This window comes from Miscanthus floridulus, chromosome 2 (genome assembly GCF_019320115.1).
Source record: "Miscanthus floridulus cultivar M001 chromosome 2, ASM1932011v1, whole genome shotgun sequence".
NCBI classification, from domain to species: domain Eukaryota; kingdom Viridiplantae; phylum Streptophyta; class Magnoliopsida; order Poales; family Poaceae; genus Miscanthus; species Miscanthus floridulus.
The window spans coordinates 126,705,139-126,728,966 of record NC_089581.1 but is presented as its reverse complement, the minus strand read 5'-3'; the positions used below and the strand labels follow the sequence as shown (position 1 = coordinate 126,728,966).

Here is a 23,828-nt window from a genome sequence, read left to right as displayed (position 1 = left end):
AACTTCTAATAAAAAATGAATCAAATACTCACGGACAAAAAAAATCAGCCCAGGAAACGACTCCATCTCTGTCTCCTCTGCATCTAGCTCGGCCTCGGCATACCAGAAGAACAGAAACAATGATAATACAAAAAGAGTTACATTCAAAGAAAGGCGTAATAAAATTTTTACACCTAATACTAGTTACATCAATAATACCTAGGAATTACACATCATTAACAACTGTAAGTGTAGATGAACTCTAGTGTAACTAAAAAATTAATCCATATTAACATGATAATACAAAAATCAAAACTAGAAAATCAAATAAACCTGAATGACACAAGACAAGAACTAACGGTACTAATAAGTCCTAGATGTAGAAAATATATGTTCAATAAACAAAAAATATAGAAAAAACAAAATATGAATCAAGCAGTATAACTGAAAAATATACAGAGACAAACACTATTAAACTAAAATGACTGAAAATCAGTATTAACAACAATAGAGAAATTTGCATACAAAAGTAAGACTACATTACCTAAAAGTACAAACAAAAATATGAAGGAGTGTTGTACCGGCATTTGTAGCCATTACCTAGATTGTCACCTCCTGAAGGAGTCCCCACTTTATCTAGGAGGTGGTATAGATCTTCCCTCCTTGAACCCTTCTAGAGGTGAATAGTTCTCACAATCAGCAAACGCCTCTGTTTGACAAATGAAAAAGGACAAACAAATGTATAAGACCACATACACATTTTCCAACTGAATGAATATGCATCCTTGTTACTCTATAGGGGATAGGCCGCCTGACAAAGATGTCCCAAACATGTTTAACAACTAACAATAATTTTAGAATTCTGAACATAAGTTATGTGAACCACTTAAGGTTGAGAAAGCATATAAGGAGCACGAGTATGGAACTTCTTTTGCAAGCTATAAGACTTACCAATGCTTGAGTTCCGGCTACTTTTTGGCTTTGCAAATGTAACTTGTGAGAAGAACATTTTTAGCTGCATAAAGCCATAGACAGGAATAAAGTGCCCATCAGCATCTCGTCCAAACATTTACAAAAGTTAAGGGGCACAATGTGGAAAGAATAATCTGGATAACATACTCATCAACCACAACTAATGGAGCTTTCATACTAATGATTGAGAACTGTCCAACAGCACAACCTCGTCAAATCTGATGATACAAAGATATACTTGCCAACCAAAGTGAATGTTACCTGGCAGTACAGAAGACTTGTATCTTTACCTCGAAATATCTTCGCGACAAATTTTCCACCAACTTTGAGTACATGAGTCACCAGGGACGAAGCTAGGAAAAAATTTAGGAGGGGCTAAACAACGACAATTAGCAAGAAAAGAGGTTCAGCAAATCTCAGCCCCTCCTACCTGTATATCTACAGCTGAAATTTCAGACGGCAGCTCTATGGGGCTTCGCTTGCTCGCGAGCGGTAGGGGGGGCTGGAGCCCCCCTAGCCCCACTGCTGGCTCCGTGCCTGTGAGTCACGATAGTCAATGCCTAATTCACTACCGGTATCCTCAAATTTACCGAGTGTGTTTATGTTTGCCGAGTGTATTTCTTCAGGCACTCGGCGAACAAGTTCTTTGCCGAGTGCTGCTTTAAAAACACTCGGCAAAAAAAAAACATTCGGCAAAGAGGGGGTTTGCCGAGTGTAAAAAAAAACACTCGGCAAAGAGGGGGTTTGCCGAGTGTCAAAAAAACACTCGGCAAAGAGGGGGTTTGCCGAGTGTTAAAAAAACACTTGGCAAAGAAATAAAATTTTTTTTCTAGAAAAAAAAAGAAGAAGAAAAAAATGAAAAAAAACTTTGCCGAGGGCTCAGATCTAAAACACTCGGCAAATGAAAAAAAACCCGCCTCCCTCTCTCCAAATCCACGCGCCCGGCCCCTCCTCCCTCTCTCCTCTCCAAATCTGCCGTCGCGCGCCCAGACCCTCCTCCCTCTCTCCTCTCCAAATCCGCCGCCGCACGCCCAGCCCCTCCTCCCTCTCTCCAAATCCGCCGCCCCGGCCTCTCCTCCCTCTCTACAAATCCGCCGCCCCGCCTCCCTCTCTCCAAATCCGCGCGCCCCGCCCCTCCTCTCACCTTTCTTCCCCGGATCCGGCCGCCGCACCGCCCCTCCTCCCTAGATCCGGTGGGGACTCGCGGGGCGAGGCCTCATGTCGGGGGCCCCGCGAGAGGCGGCGGACTCCGTGGTGGTGGGCGCGGGCTTCGTGGTGGTGGGCGTGATGGCCGACCGTGAGGTGGTCATGGTCGAGGTGGGCCCCAGCTTCGGCACCGGCAGCTCGGGCGTGGTGGCGTGGTGGGCTTTGTGGCGGCGGGAGGCAGCTCGGTGGTGGGCGGCGGCCGGTGGTGCTTGTTTTTTTATTTTTTTTCAAAAAATGTTTGCCAAGTGTTTTTTGGGCACTCGGCAAAGCCCGACAAAAAACACTCGACAAAGATTCTTTGCCGATAAAATTTTTACCAAGTGCCCTTTGCCGAGTGTTTTCGTGTCTTTGCCATGTGCCCTTGGCACACGGCAAAGATCCTGTTCCCGGTAGTGATTGCAAGGTGGTACATAAATTAGATAGAGAACATAAGCTACCATGACAGTTCAAACTGAAGATGATAAAGCTATGCCAGAATTGACATAAAGAGCAAGGAGATCTCCAGAAATTAGGTAAAGAGAGGTGATTATCCAACATAGCTAAATATGAAAATAATATACAAATATTCAAAGAAAGGAAAACAAACAAATAAACAAAAAGACAAAAACCCAAAAAATTTCTATGAATTGCAAAAACCAAATAACTCTAATATATAGCATTGATCAAACAAACAAATCAAATTCAGGATTCTCAGGGCATTACATTAACAAAAAAAGTAAATATATAAAAAAATCTATGGAATGCAAAAACCAAAAACTTTTTGAGGGCAGTGAACCAACCAAACATATCAAAGTAAAAAAATACAAAAAATAGATCTTTTCTATGGATTGCAGAAACAAAAAAAAAATTATGAGGATTGCATCTAACAAACAAATCAAAGTAAGTACACTCAATTCAAATTATGACAAATACATGTGCCTAATAAACTTTTTTCACTCAATATAGTTGACCTAGCAATTACACCAATAATATCTAGCATTTACACTAGATTAAACACTGTAGGTATAGATGAACTCTAGTGTAAATAAAAATTTAATTCATAGTCCATATAATAGTTAATTTGCCAAAACAAAACAAGATAAAAAACACAAATAGATAATAAAAATGCCACGTAGGCAATGTAGTGTACCTGGTGGCACCGGAAGGGAAAGTGCACCTAGAGAAACCTGCAGCACAACAAACACATACCAATGTTTCAAAATAATAGCAAGAGTTGCTGTCATTGTCACATTTTCTCTACAACAAGGCAAAGCACATGAGCGAACCCTAACAACAAAAAATACAAGGAATCGAAACAAACAAAATGAGCGAACCTTGCAGCCTGATAGAATCGCCTCTCACCAGTCCAAAATGACACTGCAAAGAAGACAGATGCGCAAATGAAACAGCCACAGAAACCACAGGCGACTCCCAATTTTTTAACATGAAAGGAAATATGACAATTACACAACTCAAGTGATGCTACATGTCCATCCTATTTTCTAAGGTAATGCTGCTCAACTGACAATTCAACACTGGTTATCAATTTATAAATGCACACATTTCACACAATCAAAGTGCTAGTTCTAATTAAACCTCAAGCTTGCAAGTACAACATTCAGCTAACACGAGACAAGAATCACAGTTACTTTAAAGTTGTCTACCAATTTTGGTCAAAACTAGCAGTCTCAACGAGAGAGCGGGAGTAAGTAACAGATACGTACGAAGACTAGGGACGCCTCCTCTGTCTCGTCGTCGTTCCAGAACTTCATCTACCGGAAGAAGATCTGCGCGCTGCCCTTGGGCACCTCGCCACGATCTGCACCACCCCCACAAAAAGGCCGCACAAAGTTTCCAACAGAATCAGCTCAGGATTGCAACGTCCAGATCGAGCGGCGGGGGACGGGACGGGATCTAGATCTTACAGTCGCAGAAGACGATGTGCTCGCTGCGCTGCGACAGAACGTAGAACTGTGAGATCATCCCACCACACTGCCGCTTCTGCTCCTCGAGGCCGCGCGCCCTGGTGAGCAGCACCTTCCTTCCTTCCTTCGCCTCCGCCCACGCACACCAGAAAAAACAAAACATAACCAAAACGGCGAAAATCAAACCATAATCAGGCCTACGAAAATGGGATCTACAATATCTGATAAAAAAATAGAAGGATAACTCACCGACGACGGCAAATTGGAGAGCCCCTCCGCCTCTGGCTCCATCTCCGTCTCGGTGACACGCGAGAGACGAAATGAAATGGGGGAAAGGAAAAATGAACAGATCAAAAGAGGCGCGTTTCCCAAAAAAACAGCTGACATGTGGGACCCAAAATCAGAGAGAAACGAGGAGGTAGGAGACGGACGGACGAGGCGGCAGGAGACAGGACGGCACAGATCAAAGCATGCGCAGATCCAACGGCAAAAAAAATTCGTGTGACAGGGACAGACGAATCACATGGGAAAAGGATAGCTTTTGTGTTTTTTTTAAGAAAAAAACATCCTAGGACTTGGTATTAAGCCAATCTTAACAGAAAGTTTTGTTTGTTTCTTTTCAAGATTGCCACGTCAACAAAAAGGTTTAAGTTGATGAATAGAACCATCTCTTACAAGTTACAATATATGTTATCTATATCCATATATCTTTATAATCCTAAACACCACTAGAGTTCTATATAATCTTTATGATTCTAAACTTTGCTAGAGTTCTATCTCAATATACAAGTTGCCCACCTCAACAAATTCACTATCAAATACAATTGTTATCCACTTGCATCTGCAACTATGAGTGAGACACTATCCAATATGTATTTAATTGTCCACCTCAGCTTATCATGCCATCCACTAACATTAATTTATAATAATTTATTCGTTCATATAAGTAATTATATGTAGCCTAATTTTATTTCAAATCAATCAATTTTAAAAGCAACACGCAGGTATACTTCTAGTTTTATATTATTTCACAACAATACATGGAATTGGACATAATCGAATAAGAATGAAATCCTCTAGGCCTTAATGTAAGGTTCCATTAAGGGTCTATTTGGAGGTGCTCTGTGTGGCTTCGGCTTCACACTGTAGCACTACTGTGGAGCTGCCAGAGCTCCAACTGGCTTCTTTATTTTCTCTGTGTGTTTTAGCTAGAACGGGAGCCGTTTTGGCTCATAAACAGTGAGCTACGTGGCAGAATAGTGCGGAGTAACCAAGCATAAGGAACTGGAGCATCCGGAAGCTGTGTGGGGGCACTGAGTCTTAAAGTTTCATTTACACTTATAGATGGGCGCACTGTTGCATAGTTGTGCCTTTAAGGCTTGTTTGAAACTCAGAAATTTCATATTGCTTTAATTTCACACTAAAAATGTATGAACATGATTTTTTTCTCATGTTCTAAACAAATCTTTAGCCTTCATGAGCACAAGCTGCTTCGTACGACAAGGGCACCTCTAAGAGTCAAAAATCATCCTATGGCTAAGATTCCCAGCAACACTGGACGATATATATAGATCGTCGTACGAGACATGGTCTGGATACGCATGGGCTCGTGCCTCTTTCTGTGACCAAGAAAAGAGACGACCAACCACATCATCATTCAATTGTTCCTTCACTTCTCAATTCTGGCATATATATAATCCTTGCTACATTTTAATTAGGAGCCCATTTTGTATTCCAAAATCAAATAAATCTTAAGACCTATTTAAGTGCGTTAAAGTTCAGTCTTATATGGAACACTAGCCGTCTGACGGACTTCTGGACACAACTACGAGACTGTGGATTGGCAATAGCAAGAAGGGGCTGGACTGCCTGGACACGCTATTTACTGTCTCAAATAGTTCTCATGGCACCTGTGGAAGTTGAGGAACGCTCGGATATTCGGAAATAAGCGGTCAACCATGCATAAGCTGTTAGCAAAGATCAATTTTGTAGTACAACTCGCAGCGAGGCGCCATCCTGGTGGCGGAGCTCCGGCAAAGCCCTGCCGCGCCCGCAGCGGCCTCCCTCTTCCCCTCCCTCTCCTCCTACCCCCGCTTTCTTCTCCAACTCCAGCAAGAACGGCCGCGACGCCCCCACTCCGACCTAGCCCAGCTGCCTCTGCTGCCACCAGGGCCCTAAAGCCGCCCGGGCGCCGTCCCCACTGCCTGGTCAGCCTGCCTCCCCAAAACCCCTTCTATACCCATCGGATTTCGAGAAGAAAGAAGGGGAGGGGCTGAAGAGAGAGGGCGCTAAACTTACCCGACACCGTCGAGATCGTCGTCTCCGACGCCGACAAGGTCTCGATGGAACCCTAGTCGCGGACGTGGGCACCAGTCGAGAGTGAGCGCGTCGGGCGCGTGGGAGTGGGGCGCGGGTGTCGCCTGAATCTCAGGTGACTAAGATATAGGAGGTGTGGCAAAAATATGGTTGCGCGTGTGGCACAATAACTTCTGTAGAGAAAGCATGAAACATTAATGACATATCGTTTCAATATTCAGCGGGTATAATGGTTACCTGGGTGCTCTGGTCACAATGGAATCAAGGCAGAAACAACCCCTGAAATAAATTTCTATTCGTTTGTGCTTCTACATGTCTCGCAAGCTGAATTTTCTTGTTCTAGCATGGGCGCACACAATGGGCTGCATCATATCAGTGCTGAATTCTTCTCTCTCCTTGTTTCAGCATCAATATTTATCACATTGTGAGTAGTCTAATATTATTGGACAGAGAAAGTAGGCTCAAACGGAAGTTTTGTCAAAACATGTACCTTGATAAAAAAAAGCGTAAATCTTTATAACTAAAATGCTCATATCGCAGTGGACGGAGGTTATAAGTAAAATGGGGCATCATATAAGCACCCCGATTTTTTTTTTATTTTTAGCCTTTTTTCGAAAGATATTCACATTTAGACCCCTGGAGGTTTCTTTTCATTTTCTAGACCCTGAGCTCGGCGCCGTAGCAATTGGCGCCGAGGTTACACGTCTCGACGCCATAGTCATTGACGCTGAGGTGCAAGGTTATTTTCTGTGTGGCATTGACGTAGCTGCTTGCGTGGTGTTGACGTGGCACTGGCTCGGCGCCGTAGGTGTTGGCACTAGGCTCGGCGCCACTTGGCCTCGCGCCAACCTGACTTGCAGGCGTAGCCCTTGGGCCCATCTGTTCCTAGAAGAGAGAGAGCACGGCTGCCTAGCTAGTCCAGCTGCACGGGCACGCCTAGAGAGTGAAAGAGGATAGGAGTCCTGTGCTTGCACGAGCCTCTCGTGCACGCATATCGATGAGAGCTTAGTGTTGTGCACGGTGGACCGCGTAGGCACGGCAGCACCGTATCTGTTAAGCGTGAACAGAGTTGGGCAGCTTAATTAAAGTTTCTAATGAATATACGGCCATTGTATCTGTTAAGTTAAATAGTTCATATTTAACTAAGTTTCCAGTGGATCGTATTTAAATTTATGACTTACAATTAATTTATTATAAAAATATATTTCATAATAAATATAATAATATTTATTCCAATACACCATGGATAACTAGACCAAATCGAATAGAACATACCAAGACATAAATCAAGGAGTGCTACGTGCACGAGCGAATGACGGCGGCCACCAAGACGTGGATATGGTGCAGCATGTGGAAAATCAAGCTTGAGCACAGTGGCCACGCGCGAAAAGCTGATGGGACAACTTGCTTCGACTAGCTAGGAAGACGGGCGTGGGCGCGGCTGCCAGTTACATAGAAGGAGCCATTGGGGGTCGCGTGCAGCCGCGTCCGCTGTTGCCAGTTGCGGAGAAGGAGCCGGGGGGGGGGGGGGGGGGGGGGTCTTTCATTCTTTTTTGACCTTTCATTCTTTTTAACTAGGAGGACAAATCTGTTTTACCAAATGTTTTTAAAAAATATTGTGGTTACATATAATGTATATGACTTATATTTATGGGTTTAAAAAATACTGTAACGATGTTCATCTTATTTATGCTTGATCCGTTTTCTATCATATGGAAAGAAAATACTATATAAAATAATATTCATGGTTGATTTTGGCTAAATACATAACATCAAACAGCTTGTAGATAGTCCATTGTATGACCTATGTTTTTAACTGTCTATGTTAAAATTAAAAAAAAAAACGCAGACACGAGGGATACATGTTTTCTTGTTTTATTTCTACGGTTGAGTAGTCTACGTCTAACATTGTTTTCTATTTTTTTCTCCCTTCAATTGAGGGGACTCTAATGTCTCAGATTTTGATCAAAAAAGTAATTGATCTGAAGTTATATGAGCATGGCCCGCGGAGTTCAATCGTAGCATGAATTAAAATATGACGCATCCTTGGATAAATCTCCAATCTTTTCATGTTTGTATGAGTTAGAGTAAGATTTAAAGACAAATTGAAACACATGTCACTTTAGTTAAATATATAAATTTCGAGCCAAAGGTCGTGTAAGTGACCATTCAACGGGTATTTTTTATAATAAAATACTAAAACATGACACTGTGCTAGAATTACATTCTTTCTAAGATGGAGTGAGTATTTAAGTAAAACCATTTGATTGATCATTGAACCTACTTTTATGAGAAACTTATTTGGAGATATAAATGTTATTAATATTTTTCTTTAAACCTACTCGAATCCCTTTTTTCCGAGTTTTGCTTTCATATATTTTTTATATAAATTTGATTTAACTTAACAAACTTTAATATAACACTGCTCTAAATTATGTATGTGCATTGCTGTTAGTAGAAACTACGGAGTAGTAGACAACAGGAAGGGTGAAAAAGCTATCCTTGATACACGTGCACGAGAGGAAATTTCCACACGCTTGCGGCGGATGAATGCATGTTTGTTTTTTTATGCTCGTGCTAGGACTCCTCTGTCCTCTCTCTCTCTCCAGTTGCCAGACGGCTGCACCTGCAAATCAGGTTGGCGCTAGTCAAAGTGGCGCCGAGCTCGGCGCCAAGCCAGCATCACGTTCACGTCACGCAAGTAGCCACGTCAACGCCATGCAGAAAATACCCTTGGACCTCGGTGCCAATGACTATGGCGCCGAGACATGTAAGCTCAGCGCCAATTGCTACGGCGCCGAGCTCAGTGTCTATTTTTTTAAAGGATACCACCAGGGGCGTATTTGTGAAAATATTTTTAAAAAGGGCTAAAAAACAAAAAAATCGGCGAGCACCCACGTCAAGTATAGGAAATAAAGCCAAATTAAACTATAATCTAGAAACAAGGACAAGGAACCGAGCGCTCGCTGCAGCTTCTTGCAGCCGGCTGCTGCTGTTTTGGCTGCAAAAGTAAACTAGACTATATTGTAGGTACTGTAATAAGCTGCAGCCATAGCCAAATAATTACAGCCGAGCCGGTTAAAGACGTTATTAATGTTTTTAAAGAAAAGCTAGGGCTTCGGAAAAAAAGGGTTGCGGAAGAGTGCAAGACCAATTGCTTCTTGAAGAGCACTTTCTCCACGTGTGGACGAGAGACAGCAGAGAAGAGAGAAAGAGAGAATGGGGAAAAGAAAAATGGAACTCCTCAAAGTCCTCATGCAAGGCCTACCAGCCCCCCAAATACGAGGCCTACCAGAGAAGAGGCCATTCTGAAGATTTGTTTTCGACGAACTGGGCCATTCTGAAGATTTGTTTTTGACGAACTGGGCCATTCTGAAGATGGGAGACACTTTGGGAAAAAGTCCACATTACCTCCTTCAATTTTTACGAAAGTCCGCTTTTTCTCCCTGAATTCCAAAACCGAGCAAAACACCTCCCTCAACTTTTAAAACCGTTTATCTTATCTCCCTGTCTATGTTATAAACAGTTTTGAAAGCGGTTTTATCTTTATCTTTTTTATTTATTTCGGCTAAATCTTTGAAAAATCATAGTAAATCACAGAAAAATCATAAAATAAAAAATCTAATTTTGTTGGACTCCGCATAAGTAGATCTATATAGTGAACATATAATATGGTATGCTTTGGTACAAAGTTTTTGCTATGGCTTTAGATCTATGCTTTTTTGTAATTAACTTGAATAATTCATAGCTGTAGTTTCTATGGTCAAATTGTGATGAAATTTTTATAGTGGGCTAATTATTGTATGAATGAACTGTAGTAAAAATTTCATACTCATTGGATCACGTATATCTTAGTTATAGATTTATTTATATTTAACAAGCATAAACCTAAATAAAATCTATAACTAAGTTATACATGATCCAATAAGTATAAAATTTTTACTATAGTTTAAGCATACAATAATTAGCCCACCATAAAATTTTCACCACAATTAGACCATAGAAACTGCAGCTATGAATTATTCCATTTAATTACAGAAAAGCATATATCTAAAGCTACAGAAAAACTGTGTACTAAAGCATACCATATTATATGTTCACTGGGTAGATCTACTCATGTGGAGTCCAACAAAATTGGATTTTCTATTTTATAATTTTTCTGTGATTTACTATGATTTTTCAAAGATTCAACCAAAATAAATAAAAAAGAAAAAGACAAAACCACCTTCAAAACTGCTAATAGCTGGGCCAGGAATGTAAGATGAACAGTTTTAAAGGTGTTTTGCGCGGTTTTAGAGTTTAATGAAGAAAAACAGATTTTTACAAAAAAATTAAGGGAGGTAATGTTGACTTTTTTCACACCTTCGTTGCCTCTCAGCCCAACTTGGCCCGCTTACACCGTGCTCAGCCCGCTCATACCATCCCCAACCCTAGACCCAGCCGCTCACCCCATCGCAACCGCCGGATCCCCATCCGACGCCCGAATACCGAACCCGGTCATATACGCTTCGCCTCCGACGCCGCTCCTCCGAACCCTCCTAGTCCCAGAGCAGCCGCATCCACACTACCTGCCTCTCTCCCGTCCCCTGGCGGCGGCGGCGGCAGGATGGCAGCATCTACGGCGAGGACGGTGAAGGATGTCAACCCTCACGAGTTCGTCAAGGCCTACTCCGCCCACCTCAAGCGCTCCGGCAAGGTAACGGTGCCCGACTCGCCCCCTCCCCCCATCTGATTCGGCGCTACAACGGATGGTCGCGCACCGCGACAGTCAGCGGAGACGAGCTTGTGCGATTGCATCGGGTTGCCGTTGCCCTAGCAGTTAGGAGCTGTCCTGTATTACATGGATCCATCTCGCGTGTTACTGCTTTGGTTATACCCGGCTTACTGTAGTTGGCCTCAAACTCAGTAGCATGTGAATAAGTCATCTTTTTTGTGGTATTGCGAACGGTATGACTGATGGCATAGGATGATCCTCAGCATACATGGGAGTTATAGGATGCAGTGGCGCAGGAAGCGAATTCACCGTTTATGTCTTTGCCTTTTGGGCATTTGATTGGTTAGGTTGGAGCGTGATTTGCTCACATAACTAACTTATTCGAATTGGTTGGGCATAAGCAGTGCTGTTCTTCTGGCCTCTGGGTCTTAGGCCTACGTGGTAGATTTTCTGTTGTTAGGATAGCCATGGTTTATTTTATTCAAGTCTAGATCATCTGTGTAGAAAAGCCTGTTTGTAAAGTGGTTTTTATTGTCCATATACATGGGTTTTAGGCAAATTTTAACTGTATATGCTGAAAATTCCCTGAGCACTCATCTATGAAGGCTCTAGATGAGGTGTGATTTATTTTGTTTTCTATTGATATCGGTCAAGATAGTTTGTGGCTAGCCTTGGGTCTGGAGTGAACCTTGGCTCTCTTCAGAATGGAGTGGCTTTTTTCTATTGATCGTCAAGATAGTTTGTGTTGTATGGCCAAGCAATTAGTCTAGACTCTAGAGTTGAGGTTGGGAGAATGTTTTCTTCATTGCATCAGTTATTTGGTATTGATAATGACTAGTATATTCCTTTGTTGATCATTGTATTCCTATGTTATGTGTAATTCCTTGTAAGTATCCTCTGTCTTCTGTTAGATGGAGCTCCCTGAATGGGTTGACATTGTGAAGACTGCAAGGTTCAAGGAACTCCCTCCTTATGACCCTGACTGGTACTACACCAGGGCTGGTAAGGGATCTTGTTTGTTTGCCAAAATGATTTACTAGTATTATAAACTTCAATGTCCAGATTCTGCACTTCTATTAGATTTTTATTTTTCTTCTCCTGCAGCATCCATTGCAAGGAAGATCTACCTGAGGCAAGGCATTGGTGTGGGTGGTTTCCAGAAGATTTACGGTGGCCGCCAGAGGAATGGCTCCTGTCCACCACACTTCTGCAAGAGCAGTGGTGCCATTTCACGCAACATCCTGCAGCAGCTGCAGAAGATGGGCATCATTGATGTCGATCCCAAGGGGTAATTGAACTGTTATACCCCTTTCTCTTACTAATAACTTTTTCTTGCTGTGGAAGTTTGCTTATCGGGCGTTGCGTTGCAGTGGAAGGCTCATCACCTCCCAGGGAAGGCGTGATCTGGACCAAGTGGCTGGAAGGGTTGCTGTTGAAGCTTGAGCAGTCTCACCTTATGTTTCTGTTGAGATGGCTACACTTTGTTTGCACTTTTGTTTTGGATTTTTGAGTTCAGAGAGGTTTAATGCATCTAGCTATGGCGCCACACTATATTTTCCCTGAGTACCTAATGTGATATCAAGACTCATTCTGGAACCAAAGATATATGTTTGCAAAGTGTCTGAGCTGGTATCGATGACCTATCTTCCTTTTGGTACAGATCTATGAGATAATACCATTGAATAGAGGCCAGTCAGCAAGCTCTCAGTTCATGCATTGACCATCCACACTTCATTGGTGGCTGTAAAACGCCTCTGATGTCTAAGTTGTCACTGTTGACTAAGGTCTCCTTAAGAATTCTCCATGTTCACGCATTTGCGGTTGCAGTCTTGCAGATTGGCTGGCGATCATAATCATCTTGCTTCCATTTTGCCTGTCCAATCTCTTTAACGAAAAGCAAAATAGGGTTGGGTATGGTTAATGTCATCGTCTGTATATTTTGTGTTGCAATGAGTTTTTCGCATGCAGTCACTCTGTTGTGATTGAATCAAGGTCTAACTTGGACTGATTGGACTCGTCACCTGCATTATTTATTGTTACAAAATACGAGATAATGCTCATGACTCTGTTCAACATTATTTTGCATCCATTTGCTGAAAACATATCGAGCATGGTCAGTGCAGTATCAGTTCAGCACAACCATGTTTTTTACTCCCTCCGTTTGGAAATATCCGCACGACTGTGAAATTACCAAACTACCCCTCTAAAGAGAATTTGACATCCTATATAGTAACAGTCACAGTAGAGATGATCAGAAGCAGAGAGAGACGTGCGCTCCCTGCATAGTTGTTTGGCCCATACTAAAATTTAGTTCATATCACATCAAATATTTAGACACATACATAAAGTATTAAATGTATACTAATTATAAAACTAATTATATAGATTAAGAATAATTTACGAGATGAATCTATTAAGCCTAATTAGACTCATATTTAATCTTTTTAATTAGTATTCAAATACTCGACGCGACATCTACTAAACTTTAAACTTTAGTCCTTATCCAACACCCACGGCCTGTCAGAAGTCGATTTTTTAATTCCCTCTGGGGCTCTGTCGTTGGGTGCACTGGCTCCAAACTAGTACATGTCACATTCTATATGCTCTTTCATTTTGGGAAAAAAATTCAAACCTCATGCTTGCATATATTTTTGGACCGAGGGAGTAGTTACTAACAAAAAGTGTTTTAGAGAACATGGACAACTATTTGGTAAACCAGCGACATTTGTTCTTGTTATTGTCATTATCATTTATAATAGTGATGATGATTACTACAACCAATGACATGGGGCAACATTCTGAATGACCGAAGCAAACTGCGGCCTGGCAAATGCAGCGAAAATAGCAGGAATGCAGGAGTTGCTGGGTTTTCTGAAAATTGAAGGAACAAAAGAAGAAAAGTCAATTCTCATATGTCGTTGTATCTGATGCAGCTTAATTTTGATCTTTCGAAGAAATGAATCGTGTGGAGGTTAAAGTCGTTTACTTGGAAGCATTTGGATTCCGCAGCTCAGCTGAATTTGCAACGCAAGGGAGCAAAGCAGAGACAGCGAATTTGCTTGCAGCAAGTGAAACTTGTACTGTACTGAACACCTTGGGGCTTGGGGAAATGGATTGATGCCCTGTTCGCTTCGCTGAAATTTGGCTTATGCTGATTTGTCGTGAGAGAAAAACACTATTCATTCGCTGAAAAATATTGTTGTTACGTGTTCAATTCTCACGATCCCATGCTTTTACATACTTGGAGGCAGCGGATGCTAAGAAGCGATACCCAAAGTTGTACACAAATGGAGGGAGGAGCCTGCAAACTTTCATGTCAATGGTATATACCCAATTAGGGAGCCGTGGGGAGCTGCAAGACAAGCTTGGGAGGAAATCTTGCTCGCTCCTGTATGAACCTTTTGGTCTCCCTAGCTCTTTTTTTTCCCGGTACCCACAAATCTATTTTATGGGCGCTTATCTACACAGCACTAGGTCTTCTTCCTCCTGAGAGGTAGGTTTGACATGCTGTAACTGCAGCTTTGAGCCTTATGCAAACCTTGTGCAGTAGAAAAAAGTTGGTGGTAACATTACTAATTACTCCAAAATGTTGTCTCGCTGGGACTTATGCATCCCAATGATCTTTTCCTCCTTCCTGAAATACCACGTGAATTTTGCAGGTGTGTCTTCACAGTTAACAGGCAATGAGAAGCTATGCTCCAAGTCCTCAATATGACAGCACACGTGTATAGCGATCACACACACCTATCAGTATTAGTTCTTCCTTGCTCTCTTTTGCCGTGTGCGCCTCCACTGTATAGTTGACTCTCTTACACGTCATTCTGAAATGACTTGGTAAATGTAACCAGAGGCTGTATAATGACAGGCTACACAATCCATGTCAGATGTTATTGTGGACGAATGTAAACTGAATCGTGTTATGTCATTTGACCTTTGAGTAAAAGACAGTTTTACTATTATTTTCACCTATACATACCGCATAGAGACACAATCCACGACAGCAACGGTAATCTGTTTAGGAAAGCTATATTATTGACTTAAAAGGAAGTGAAACAAATAACGGCACGCAATATCTTAAGAAATATATATGGTTCTACGATCAATGTTAGGGGCCGTTCGGATGGTATGAAGTTCAACCGGAATTCACTGTTCACGGCTGAAATTCACTGTTTACTCTCTCACAGATTCCTCCGGATTCATCCAGATTTCTCCAAATTCCTCCGAGCGAACAGGGCCTTAATGGATAACCAGCATTTTAACTTAATAATACCCAGTTGTTGCTACAAGGGAACATGATTGCTCTCATCTCCTACTTAAATATACTTACGATTACAGATTTGCTGATAGAATCAACAAAGATAGGGATTAAATTGACTCGTCGGGGGTGAAAATGTTTCAGCTAATCTCATGCCCCTGGGGTCTTCACTAGGAGAAGTGGTGGACACAGGAACTGATTGCCATCACCATTGTAAATAGGGAAAATTAGCTCCTGGACATCCTTCAACCGTGGCTTTTGCTACAAGCCATTAAAAAAATATGGCTGTGCTATAACACACTCTTCAACCATGGCAATATGATGCTGGACACTATAGCTCTTATAATAATGTTTCTCAATCAAACAGGTATCCAAACATGATTTTTGGACAAGAATACCCTTACCCCTTCAGATCAACATTACAGCAACAATACATGAGCATGACAGAACATTTCAGCATCATAACAGATTGATTTTCATCAATATTTCACCATAGTAGAACAGCAGGTTCAAACTAAAGTAGCTGGTCCAGCAAAACAACAAGTTCCGACCACATTATGCTATCTAGTACAGTACCAGATCCATACATCATAAGATCATGGTTTGAATAGCAACATTAGAAGAACATGGTACTAAATGGTCTAAGCTTTCTTGGATCTGACAACCTTCAACTTCTTTGGCTTTCCCTTCTCATGGGCAGGATCTAGAGATAGAGCAAGACATTGAACAGGTTCTATATTGCCTTCAAGTTCTAGAATCCTCTTACGTCTGTAAATGGATATAGAGTTGTGTCAAATAAATGGAGATGACCAACATTAAGGCATAAAAATTGAAGCTGTAGTACCTTCTTGTGAGAGGGTTTGGTGTCGAAATAGAGGCAATGGCTCTAGTCAGTGTAGATGCTTCATATTCCAACAACCTCCTTGACATACTGCAAAGATGTAGAAGCATGCAAAATTGGCATAGAAAGAAACATTCACATGTGCAGTTTTTTTAAAAAAGGAAGATTTAAAGTTGTCGTAATGTACCTCCTTGTCACAGGGCTTGTTGTAGGAACAGAAGTGATGGCTCTAGTTGGTGTAGCACTGCAAGTCGTTTAAATACGTAAGTTATGGGTGGAAACATTTGTAAGTTAGGTAAAAAAATTTCATAAAGCAGTTGAAAGCTTACAATGGGTCAGCATGTGATGGTTGTTCCTGTGGTGGTTCAGAAATACTAGATGGCACTGTTGTGGCATTTTTCTTGCCTCTCTTTCTTTTTGGCTTCGGAGGGGCAGGAGGTGGTGCATCAGAATCATAAACATATTCATTACATGTTTTCGCCATGTGTCCAAGCTGCTTGCACCTTTTGCACCTTGTGGTTCTCTTTCCAGATCCTCCTTCTGCAGCTGGTTTTAACCTTCTCACTCTTGGCCTCCCAGTCGGCCTTTTTAGAACTGGAGGCCATAGCTTGAACCCTTGATTCACTTGAGGCCACTGTTTTTTGTCAGTCATTGGCTTTATAGACTTTTCATAGGCTTTCTTGAACTTTGGCACGGAGTAGTATTCGTGAACATAATCTTCAATCTTGCAACCCCGAATTGATGTGATAATACACAAAGCATGTGTACATGGCAGACCAGTAACTTGCCATCGCCTGCAGGTGCACTTCCTCTCCTCAAGATCAACACTGTGCCTCCAATGAACTAGATCCCTTGTAACACCTTCAACTTCACCTAACATATCAGTATCTTTGCCACCATCTTTGTGTGAATACCTCCACATATATTTTAGCCCCCTGCTCCTTGCATTGAGGTCCTTCATAACATTTGGCAATATCTTCTCTTCAAGCTTCCGAGCAATTTTTCTTCTCAAGAACATTTTTTCCATGCATAGTTGTCTTATCCTATCCATAAGATCAATTACATTGAGGGATTTTTCATGCCTAACCCAGCTATTGAATGTTTCAGCTATGTTATTTGTCACATAGTCACATTTGCTTGCTTCAGAGAACAAGTGCCTTGTCTAGAGATGCTTATGGTTGTCATGTATCCACTTCATAGCTTCAGGGCATGCTTCATACATCAGATTGTAGTGCTCTTCAAACCTATGTCTTTGAAAAGCTCTACATGCTGGTCACAAGTGCTTCTCAAAGACCTCGCCTCAAAATCGCTTTTGGAAGTTTGCAACTAAGTGCCTCATGCACTCTCTATGCTCAACCCCACTTTTGAAGACTTTAGTAACATCAGAATCAATTCCTTTGCCTGCATCAGTTGATATCACTAGGCCTGGAGGTGATCCAATAGCTTGATGAAGTCTACTAAAAAACCAAGCCCAATTTTCAGTTATCTCTGATCCAAACACACCATAACACACTGGAAACATCCAATTGTTCCCATCAATAGCAGTCGCAGATGCAAGTTGACCCTTCCATTTCCCAGTCAAATGGGTGGAGTCCACACCAAGAAAAGGTCTACAACCATTCAAAAAACCATCCACACTAGCTTTGAAGGCAACAAACATTCTGGTAAATTTCATCTTCTTCCTATCTTGCTCATATTCAATGTCAACCAAACTGCCAGGATTAGTCCTCTCTACCTCAACCTTGAATCTGAAAGCATGTGCAAAGCTATCATCCCACCTCCATTTGAGTTGTTCCAAAGCCATATTTCTTCCATCCCACACCACCCAATATGATAATTGTAGATGGTACTGTTCTTGTAGCCTTTTCTGCAATGCTTTAGCCCCAATTGTAGCGTCCTTTGCAAGCCAATCAAGAACCCTGTCCCTGACCCAATGATTTGTCACCATGTGGTTCTTCTCAACTTTTCCTGTGCTTTGACAAGTGTGATCAATAGGAATCTTCTTTATCTACATCAAGGAAAAAATCAGGACAAAAGATCAACCAAAAGTATATGTAAAAAAACAATTAGAACAAAAATTAGCACAAAAATCAGTACCTGCCAAGTCCTTCCATCCTGCAATTGTGAAGCATGTATCTGCCACTTGCACCCATCAGCTTTGCAATAGCCTCTATATCTTTTTGCCTCAGAATAGGGAGCTGCAATTTCATATTCACCTTTTATTGCATATTGCCTAATAGCCTTCTTAAAAGTAGTACTATCCATGAAAGTTACACCGACTTTTATTGTTGGGTTCTCTAGGTCAGTTGCATGGATAATTGTCTCACAACCCTGTGCATCCTCCACAACTAATTCATCCTCTAAACCAACACAATCTACATCACTATACACTTCATAATCAGATGGATCAGATACTGAATCCTCATCATCTAGCCCAACATACTCTATATCATCATCCACCCATGCCACTTTAGTATTGTTCTGAACTGAAGGCTCTACAAGTGATGATGCAATGTCAAGTGGAGGTTGTGCAATAATTTGGTTGGCTGAGGCATCGGTGCTTCCCTGCAGCACACAAGGCATGCTCTGCAGCCGTCCAATATCATGCAAGCAATCTGAATCATCATTCTTCATAACACACACTTGTACTGAGAGCCTTCTTATCTCCCAATACATATCAATTGCATGAAGCAATTTTTTGGTCAGAAGTGATCTCTTCATAAGTGCGACTCATATTATCCCAATAGGTGACACGCAACTTGTGTTTAGAGCTTAGATCAATTTCTGTACCAATGTCAATCAGCAAGTCATTCTAATTTGTCATATCCTGGTCTAAAATCCTAGGAATGTTACATGCCTGACAGTACTCATGACCACCATCATCAGTAAATTTCACATAAGCACCCACACGCACAGCAAGCCTATAGGACGAATTTGGATCCATCCTACACAGACATTGGCACAAATCGAAGCGGAATCAAAACATATTACGCTTTACTTTGCAAATATGAGCCCATGCTAGCACTAACCCTAGAGAAATTGGGAGAAAACTTACCCCTCAGGAACCCATGAAAGATCTGCCTGATCATAGGGGAAAATCTCGTTGAGCAATCGTGGGGCCTCCATCTTCTATCAATCGCTGAGACATGGTGCGCCGCTGGAGGGAATGCTTGGGGCCCAGCACAAGCTACTCCCCAGCCATCGCGCCATGTGCCGAGGGGGCCTTGCCCCTGGCATCGCCGTGCGCTGGCGGAGCCGCGCGCTGCGGGTGGGCTTCGGGCATGGGCTGCACGGGAGGGGCCGCTGCTTCCTTGTGATTGCGCCGCCGTCTGGAAGTTGGGAGAGAGAGAGAGAGAGCAGTTCGGATAGGAGAGAAGCGAATGGGATGAATGCTTCTGGATGAATGTTTCTGTGCATGCTTGTAAGTCCACCTAAAAGAGATAAGGGGCAAAATCATCATTCAGTTGTCTTTCCAATTTAATTGAATAAAATAAGATGTGTAGTGTGCAACAGCATATCGATACGATTGAAGAGTGTGTTTTGACCAAGTTTTCTTTTTTTGGTGCTCTGTGGCAAAAGCCACAGTTGAACGGTGTCTGGGAGCCAATTTACCCTTGTAAATAAGATGCTTGGGCACTCTGCGACATCATGGGCATCACAGATAGAACACTGTGTTCATAACTGTGCAAGTTATTAATAATCTTGGCAAACTCAGCATCACAGTTAGGTTCAAAATAGATAGTCTTCACTCAGCAAGCCTTCAAAATCTTCCTTGTGCAACTTGTGCACATCAGGCTGGTACAAATCAGTATACATGGCCATTGGGCCGTGCCGGCTCGGAACGGTGTCGTGCCTCAACAGGCCACCGTGCCTGTCGGGCCGTGCCTGCACCGTGCTCATGCCTAGCCTTCGACCCAAGGCATGGCCCGTGGGCCGTTTGGCCGTGCCGTGCCGCCTGTTGGGCACGGCCATTTTCACCGTGCCGAGCCGGCCTACAGCCCGACAGGTAAAAAAACACCTCCAAAAAACCACCAAGTGCTGAAACACTTCATTTTCAAATTTCAACAAACAAAAGATCACATTTTCATTCACATTCACACACAGTTATCAACATTCACATTCATACATAGTTATGAACTGATCTGATCAACATTCACATTCACATTCACATTCACATTCACACAACTGTTAACTGATCAACTGATCAAGTTACCATTTTCATTCATAGTGTCGTCGTCGCCCCACCGTCGTCATCGCTAGCATCGAGATCAATTGGATGGGTGCCATCATCGTCACCGAGATCGATGCCGAACAGCCTGGCTGCATCCTCATGGATGTCGTTGTCATTCTCCACTTCTAGCTCCTCCTAATCCGAGGCCGAGGGAGGGGGGAGGGGGACGGCCGGCTGACCTAGCCTTGGCCCCTGGCTCCAGCTCCAGCACCGCCCCTCAATGATGGACATGGGCGCTTTGACACTGGTGGGCTTGCCATGGCGCCTCTAGAGGAGGATGACACGGTGTCAAGCACCAACCTACGAAGAAGATGAAGAAGAAGATTACAAATTTAGAACTTACAAGAACAGAGACAAGAGAGTGAAAGTGAGTGAAAGAGAGAGATAGATCTAGGGTTAGGGTTTTGACTCACCTATGCCACCAGAGCCCAGTGCCGGAGAAGAGGCCAGGGAGCCAAGAGCCCAAGACCGAACCAGAGGAGAGAGACACCGGTTAGAACGATGGCGAGCGGCAGCGGGACGACTGACAGGCACAAGCCACTCACATGGTAGTATGGTACATCGGAGGAGGAGAGGAGGGAAAGGAGGGAGGAGAAGGAGAAGAGGGAAAGGAGGGAGGGAGGCGAGGTGCAGTACTGGTGGCGAGGTCACTAGAGTAGGGCCGGCGAGCACCAGGCGAACGGTGGCGACAGATCAAGGTCGAGGCATCGAGGCACCAGACACGAGGTGAGAGCGGAGAGCGATCAGTGACTCAGCGACGAGGTGATTGGAAATTTAGAATGTGAAGCTAGGGTTAGGGTTAGGGGTGGCCCGCAGCGGCGCCTGCCTTTTATATCAAGATGGGGAGCCGGGGAGGGGGCTTGTTGGGCCAGCCAATGGGCCATGGGGGCATCGGGCCACCACCGGGCCGCCTCTTTGGACCGGTCCGTGCCTGTGCCATGCCACGGGCCAGGGTGGTGGCCCAAGCCCTTCCTGGTCGCTCGGGCTAGGCCAGCCCAGGCCCGGTGGCCACCGTGTCGTGCCGTTCTCGGGTCGGGCCAAAACGCCGGGCCGTGGGCTAGGCCGTGAGCCCGTGGGCTGCATGGCCATCTATACAAATCAGTAGTGGAGCCATCAATATCCCCAAAATAACCTCCAGATGGTGGATGCAGAATCTTGCCTAATTTTTCCTCACAAATGGAGCAACGACCTGATCTCAAATCCCCCACAAAAAAAGAAAGAAAGAAAAGACATGAGAAATTGAGTCTGCCAATGTCAAAGTATTATTAGAAAATAATAAGTTCACCAACTATACATAATCCACAGCTATTTCTATATAGATTAAGGGACGTCGGGTGCAGGATGCTTTGCTCAGAGCGCGGCGACCCTAAGGGCGCCCTTGGTCCTGCCACCATCGGGGAGCATGCGTCGTTGTGGTCGCTGCTGATCCGAAGTACGGTCGTAGTGGATGAGCTCGATGGCTAGGCAGAGGTCATAGGAGGCCAGGTGACTATGTGAAAAACGGTTTGTAGCAACGGGATAATTTTTTTTGTAGGGACGGTTGGTGATGGAGCCACTCCTACAATGACGTACTCGGGAGCCCAGAGACTAGCCGCCCCTACAAATAGAATAGCAGCGGCGGCTGATGATACAAGCCGCCCCTACAAATGGGTCTGATTTGTAGGGGCAGCTCACTCACCAGTCGCCCCCGGTGTTTCTATTTATAGGGGCGGCTGGTGATTGAACCGCCCCTACAAATGCTCCGCGTATAATTACCTGCTATTTATAGGGGCGGTTCAATCACCAGTCGCTCCTACAATTAACCCACATATAAAAAAATTACAGCACCTTCTTTCTCCTTGGGTCACTCACTCCAACCCATGGAAGAAAGGTGGGGAGGCCTTGGGCACCTCCCAAAAATTGCTCTACTAAGGAGAAGGTTTTGGTCTCAAATCCTTTGGTGGAGAGGTTGTAGAAGATAAGAAAATGCTATTCCACACTTTTTTTGAAGTTTTAATGGTTGGTTAGTGAGTAATTAGAGTTTTGTTTTTCTCTTTCTTCTATGGTGCTTGAGCTACTTATGTAGCAAATTAGACCCAAGTTTTGAATGTACTAGGGTAAATTAGGTAGGGGAACAAGATCATACCCTTATTTGGTCCATGTTTCTTGATTTTAGTGAACAATTAGTTAATTTTATGGATGTTTCATGTGCATGTAGATCTAGATCTAGGGTTTGGTGTTTTTATTAATTTTGTTTTTGTAAATTTATGTTTGATGAAATTGGACTAGGGTTTGTATGAAAGATATTGGGTAAGATATAATTGTTGCTAATTGTTGTCTTTGAAATTGTTTATTATAATCAACAAATATGTATTTTAACTATTTATAGATAAATGGACCATTAATTAATTTTTCTCTACCATGGTGTGTTTGTATGCTTCATGTAATTATATATGATTTATATTCATATATATCTGAAGTATACACAATTATTCTCAAGTAATTATTAATTTGATTCATTTATATATATATATCTGAATAAGTAGTCCTTTAATATTTGTTTTGTTGTTGTTGTAAAAGATGGAGTACAGGAACTCTGGGATGTGTGGTTCGTTAAGGTTCAAAGCAGGTTTCCGTGAAGAGGTGGATAAATTTATTGAAGCCGCAAAGAAGCATGCAACGACATTGACAGAGAATAAGGATACAATTATTTGTCCCTGTAAAGATTGTAAGAACCATATGGCATGGACAGATGTGATTATCATCAGATCACATTTGATTATGTGAGGATTTGTTGAGGACTTCACAGTATGGATTCATCATGGTGAAACGGTTATTGTTAACGATGAGGATGAGGAGGAATACGACGATGAAACCCTAGAATCCTTGTCCCAATATTCAGCAGAGCTTGATGCACGAATGGATTCTGAATTTGGCAATGAACAAAGTGGTGATGCTGGTGGTTGGGATGGTAACGACGATGGTGGTGCCAATAATGATGGTGGAGCATGTGTTGGAGATGAAGATGATTTGGAGGACATGATTCAAGCCCTTAGACCAAAGATTTTACTAAATAGCCCAAAAGGTCTAGAAAATTTAGAAAGGGTGACAAAAGCATCGAAGGAGACTGTGTATGGTGTTAAAAAGGGTTGTCCAACACATTGGACATTGCTATGTTTTGTGCTTGAGCTACTCATCCTGAAGGCTAAGTACGGCTGGTCAGACTATAGTTTCAATGATCTATTGCATCTCCTGTCATGGGTGCTGCCACAACCAAACTTAGTTCCCGCCAACACATACCAAGCGAAGAAGGTCATAAGTCCATTGACAATGGGGGTTGAAAAAAATCCATGCATGCCCCAACCACTGTATACTTTTTTGTGGTGAAACGTTCAAGTCACTAGATAAATGTCCCTAGTGTGGGGCCAGCC

The 23,828-nt window shown here is 42.8% G+C and overlaps 2 protein-coding genes and 1 pseudogene across 2 annotated transcripts; 1 reads left to right on the top strand and 2 right to left on the bottom strand.

The window, feature by feature from the left end:
• Positions 1-10,878: 10,878 nt before the first annotated feature.
• LOC136539612 (small ribosomal subunit protein eS19-like) lies at positions 10,879-12,750 on the top strand. The gene is made up of 4 exons (XM_066531569.1): positions 10,879-11,073; positions 12,003-12,093; positions 12,196-12,379; positions 12,462-12,750. Exons 1-4 carry the CDS (start codon positions 10,984-10,986, stop codon positions 12,532-12,534), a joined length of 438 nt encoding a protein of 145 aa, XP_066387666.1. The 5' UTR covers positions 10,879-10,983; the 3' UTR covers positions 12,535-12,750.
• A 3,237-nt stretch (positions 12,751-15,987) lies between these two features.
• LOC136537035 (uncharacterized) lies at positions 15,988-17,385 on the bottom strand (annotated as a pseudogene).
• Positions 17,386-17,487: 102 nt separating this feature from the next.
• LOC136537034 (uncharacterized) lies at positions 17,488-19,313 on the bottom strand. The gene is made up of 4 exons (XM_066529134.1): positions 19,243-19,313; positions 19,045-19,132; positions 18,285-18,902; positions 17,488-18,195 (listed from the first exon to the last, which is right to left on the bottom strand). The coding sequence occupies exons 1-4, from the start codon at positions 19,311-19,313 to the stop codon at positions 17,488-17,490; spliced, it is 1,485 nt and encodes a 494-aa protein (XP_066385231.1).
• Positions 19,314-23,828: the final 4,515 nt, after the last annotated feature.

Bases quoted from the DNA above. Each gene is read 5' to 3' on its own strand.
- LOC136539612 (XM_066531569.1), top strand. From the start codon at position 10,984: ATGGCAGCATCTACGGCGAGGACGGTGAAGGATGTCAACCCTCACGAG. The intron at 11,074-12,002 runs GTAACGGTGCCC...GTCTTCTGTTAG, and splicing joins ACCTCAAGCGCTCCGGCAAG to ATGGAGCTCCCTGAATGGGT. The intron at 12,094-12,195 runs GTAAGGGATCTT...CTTCTCCTGCAG, and splicing joins CTGGTACTACACCAGGGCTG to CATCCATTGCAAGGAAGATC.
- LOC136537034 (XM_066529134.1), bottom strand. From the start codon at position 19,313: ATGGAGGCCCCACGATTGCTCAACGAGATTTTCCCCTATGATCAGGCA. The intron at 19,133-19,242 runs GTAAGTTTTCTC...ATGTCTGTGTAG, and splicing joins CTTTCATGGGTTCCTGAGGG to GATGGATCCAAATTCGTCCT. The intron at 18,903-19,044 runs GCATGTAACATT...GCACTTATGAAG, and splicing joins GTGGTCATGAGTACTGTCAG to AGATCACTTCTGACCAAAAA.